The following is a 4,974-nucleotide window of genomic DNA, read 5'->3' as shown; positions in this document are numbered from 1 at the left end:
TACCTTTACAAAGTGATTTGTCTAAAGGAGGTATTTTAAAGTTAAAATTTAGATAAGTAGAAGTGGAAGGGAGTTAATTATAAGTAAACACAGGAGATAAATCTTGGGGGAAGGGACAATACTAATATAGGTAGGGGGCAAATACTGCGGAAAGAATAGAATGAGGTCAGAAAGTTAGGGTGGGGCTAACCTCTGGGGGCAGGGTAATTGGAGGTAGAATGTAGCCTCTTTTGGCTCTGGAGGCATAGTTGAGACAGAAGTTCTACATACAAATGAGGCACCCAGGACAGAAGTTACTCTAATATCTAAGTGAGTATCCTCCAATAGACTTTCCCCTGGAGTCCTGCAAGTTAGAAATGTATAACAACTTTTGTGGTCTTTGCACATCTTCAGATTTGCTTTCTGTTCCTATCCCTTTCAGCAGAGTCATCAGCTTCTCAGTCATTTTTTTTTAAATTTTTTTTTATTAATCAAAAAAAAGAAAAGAAATTAACACAACATTTAGAAATCATTCCATTCTACAAATGCACTCAGTAATTCTTAGTATCATCACATAGATGTATGATCATCATTTCTTAGTACATTTGCATCGATTTAGGAAAAGAACTAGCAAAACAGAAAAAGATATAGAATGTTAATATAGAGAAGAGAATTAAAATAATAATACTAATAATATATATATATATATATATAAAAAGGAAAAAGAAAAAAACAAAAACAAAAGATACAAACACACAAACAAACAAACAAAAAACCATATTTCAGGTGCAGCTTCATTCAGTGTTCCAACCTAGTTACATTACACTTAGGTATTATTGTGCTGTCCATTTTTGAGTTTTTGTATCTAGTCCTGTTGCACAGTCTGTATCCCTTCAGCTCCAATTACCCATTATCTTACCCTGTTTCTAACTCCTGCTGGTCTCTGTTACCAATGATATATTCCAAGCTGATTCTCGAATGTCGGTTCACATCAGTGGGACCTTACAGTATTTGTCCTTTAGTTTTTGGCTAGACTCACTCAGCATAATGTTCTCTAGGTCCATCCATGTTATTACATGCTTCATAAGTTTAGTCTGTCTTAAAGCTGCATAATATTCCATCGTAGGTATATGCCACAGTTTGTTTAGCCACTCGTCTGTTGATGAACATTTTGGCTGTTTCCATCTCTTTGCAATTGTAGATAATGCTGCTATAAACACTGGTGTGCAAATGTCCGTCTGTGTCTTTGCCCTTAAGTCCTTTGAGTAGATACCTAGCAGTGGTATTGCTGGGTCGTAATCCATTCTGCCATTCTATGTCTTTTGATTGGGAAATTCAGTCCATTAACTTTTAGTATTATTACTGTTTGGATAATATTTTCCTCTACCATTTTGGCTTTTGTCTTATATATATCATATCTGATTTTCCTTCTTTCTACACTTTACTCCATACCTCTCTCTTCTGTCTTTTCGTATCTGACTCTAGTGCTCCCTTTAGTATTTCTTGCAGAGCTGGTCTCTTGGTCACAAATTCTCTCAGTGACTTTTTGTCTGAGAATATTTTAATTTCTCCCTCATTTTTGAAGGACAATTTTGCTGGATATAGGAGTCTTGGTTGGCAGTTTTTCTCTTTTAGTAATTTAAATATATCATCCCACTGTCTTCTAGCTTCCATGGTTTCTGCTGAGAAATCTACACATAGTCTTATTGGGTTTCCCTTGTATGTGATGGATTGTTTTTCTCTTGCTGCTTTCAAGATCCTCTCTTTCTCTTTGACCTCTGACATTCTAACTAGTAAGTGTCTTGGAGAACGCCTATTTGGGTCTATTCTCTTTGGGGTGCGCTGCACTTCTTGGATCTGCAAATTTAGGTCTTTCATAAGAGTTGGGAAATTTTCAGTGATAATTTCTTCCATTAGTTTTTCTCCTCCTTTTCCCTTCTCTTCTCCTTCTGGGACACCCACAACACGTTTATTTGTGCGCTTCATATTGTCATTCAGTTCCCTGATCCCCTGCTCAAGTTTTTCCATTCTTTTCCCTATAGTTTCTGTTTCTTTTTGGAATTCAGATGTTCCATCCTCCAGTTCACTAATTGTAGCTTCTGTCTCTTTAGATCTACCATTGTAGGTATCCATTGTTTTTTCCATTTTTTCTTCTTTGTCCTTCACTCCCATAAGTTCTGCGATTTGTTTTTTCAGATTTTCTATTTCTTCTTTTTGTTCAGCCCATGTCTTCTTCATGTCCTCCCTCAATTTATTGATTTGGTTTTTGAAGAGTTTTTCCATTCCTGTTCGTATATTCAGCATTAGTTGTCTCAGCTCCTGTATCTCATTTGAACTATTGGTTTGTTCCTTTGACTGGGCCATATCTTCAATTTTCCGAGCGTCATCCATTATTTTCTGCTGGTGTCTGGGCATTTGATCAGATTTCCCTGGGTGTGGGACCCAGCTGGTTGAAAGCTTTTTCTGTGAAATCTCTGGGCTCTGTTTTTCTTTTCCTGCCCAGTAGGTGGCGCTCGTGGCGCTCGTCTGTCTGCACGGCAGTCGGCCCGGGAAACCGCGCATGGAGGCGGGGGTCGCTGGCCACTGCGGCTTGGGAGAGTGCCGGTCCTAATTGCCCAGCTGGCCCGAAACGCCAAGCATGATGGGAGGGCCCCGCTATCCAACGTTCCCAGTCAGACCGGGGAGCCACGTGCGTGGAGGGGACCCCAGTCGCCAGCCGCCCCGGCCGGGAAAACGCGCGCCCCTCGGGTATCTCACCGCAGCAGATTCTCCCTGCCTGTTCAGCTGTTCCAGAATGGGGTACGCTGTCTTTTTGGTCTCTGTCGTGACTCCGGGAGCTGTTTCGTATTGTTTCTGTTTCTTTAGTTGCTTTTCTGGAGGAGGAACTAAGACCCGCGCGTCTTACTAAGCCGCCATCTTCTCCGGAATTCTCAGTCATTTTTGAGAGGACTGTAAAGTGCAACATGACTTACACCAACCTTACTATCTTCCACCCTGCAGTTTTTGTCCTACTTGGCATTCCTGGGCTGGAGGCTTATCACATTTGGCTGTCAATCCCCCTCTGCTTCATGTATATCACTGCAGTCCTGGGGAACAGCCTCCTGGTGGTGGTCATTGTCACACAGCACAGCCTCCATGGACCCATGTACTTCTTCCTCTCCATGCTGGCCATCACGGACATCCTGCTATCTACCACCACTGTGCCCAAGGCCCTAGCCATCTTCTGGCTCCATGCTCATGCCATTACCTTTGATGCCTGTGTCACTCAAGTATTCTTTGTCCATGTGATGTTTGTGGGGGAATCAGCCATTCTATTGGCCATGGCCTTTGACCGCTTTGTGGCCATCTGTGCTCCCTTGAGATACACAACAGTGCTAACATGGTCTGTTGTGGGAAGAATTGCTCTGGCCATTGTCACTCGAAGCTTCTGCATCATCTTCCCTGTGATCTTCTTGCTTAAGCGGCTGCCCTTCTGCTGGACCAACATCATCCCCCATTCCTACTGTGAGCATATTGGAGTGGCCCGCTTAGCCTGTGCTGACATCACTGTCAACATCTGGTATGGCTTTTCAGTGCCCATAGTCATGGTTATCTTGGATGTGATTCTCATTGCTGTATCCTACTTACTCATCCTCCAGGCCGTCTTTCGTTTGCCTTCCCAGGATGCCCGACACAAGGCCCTCAGCACTTGTGGCTCACATCTCTGTGTCATCCTCGTGTTTTATGTCCCATCCTTCTTCACCTTATTGACTCACCGTTTTGGGCATAATATTCCTCAACATGTCCATATTCTTCTCGCCAATCTTTATGTGGTGGTCCCACCGATGCTCAACCCTATTGTCTATGGTGTTAAGACTAAGCAGATCCGGGAGGGCATAGCACATTGGTTCTTTGAGATCAAGGTGCGGTGTTGTGCTTCTTCTCTGGGCTGATGGCACTCCACCAACCCCTACTCCCAGTTTGTCAAGGAATCTAGATTTGACAAGCCCTAAACTGAAAGAGCTTTTCCTCTTCTTTCTTCTCTTTCCCTTTTTCTTCCTTCTCTCTTATCCTCCTCTTTCACCCAGTTTTTCCTTCTTTCCAACTCTCCCCTCCTTTTTGCCTTCTTTTGCTATTTCTTTATTTTATTTACCTACTTTTCACTTCCTCTCTGCACCATCATAAATGAAAACTAAGTCATGACCTTGATTTGATCATTTGAAAGCCTCAATAAACCAGACTTACTCCAAGGCACAGGGAGCTGAGTATCACATGAAGTGAGGTTTTGAATGAATGAATAAAAATAATTTTGTATCAGATATCTGAAGGGAGTCCAGTTTTTTTAAATCACAAAATGTGCATTGGCTCTTTGTATAGAATCAAGTAGCTCTCCACCTGCATTTGCATAATGGCAGGTGTTCTTGAAGATCAGCCATCTATGCCGACCAGCTAATGGAAAATGTTCATTTTTCAAATTTATTTCAAGAACTGTCATCACTGAGAACTCTTTTCTGATTTCAGGCATGCCAAGATTCCTCTCTTTGCATTTCTTTGCATCTTACATAGTAATTTTTATCTGTATCCCAAATTGACTATAAAATCCTTGAAACTAGAAGACTGTGTGTCATTCGTATTTGTATCTTCAGTGCATTACAAAATGCCTCATGCATATAATAAATGTTTGAAAAATGAAAGAATGATAGTGAGCACAATTTCCTTCCTTTCAGAACCTGTATTTTTATGAAACACTAAAACAACCAGTTAAATTAGTCCGCAAAGCCAGTTATTGTAAACCAGTCCGCACGAAGGCTGATGAATGCAAATTATCTGCTCATCTGCAATGCTGTCTTACCCTTTTACTCAGAGACCAAGGAATAGAAACAGTAGGAGGAAGCAGGGGTCTTTTGAGGCTCTCTTCTATCTGGCTTCAGCCTAGCTCCAGTATTAGGAATTTTAGCACATGTTTCATGGCCAGGTTAGCAAAATTGAAGTATCTTTATAGGGTTCACAATTTCT

The 4,974-nt window shown here is 41.6% G+C and overlaps 1 protein-coding gene across 1 annotated transcript; it reads left to right on the top strand.

Annotated features, from left to right (window-relative positions):
* The first annotated feature begins 2,942 nt into the window (after positions 1–2,942).
* On the top strand, positions 2,943–3,911 carry OR52B2 (olfactory receptor family 52 subfamily B member 2). Its single transcript, XM_077112228.1, has one exon. It carries the CDS (start codon positions 2,943–2,945, stop codon positions 3,909–3,911), a length of 969 nt encoding a protein of 322 aa, XP_076968343.1.
* Positions 3,912–4,974: the final 1,063 nt, after the last annotated feature.

This window comes from Tamandua tetradactyla, chromosome 8, assembly GCF_023851605.1.
Source record: "Tamandua tetradactyla isolate mTamTet1 chromosome 8, mTamTet1.pri, whole genome shotgun sequence".
Lineage (NCBI taxonomy): Eukaryota > Metazoa > Chordata > Mammalia > Pilosa > Myrmecophagidae > Tamandua > Tamandua tetradactyla.
This window is presented reverse-complemented; position numbering and strand designations above follow the sequence as displayed.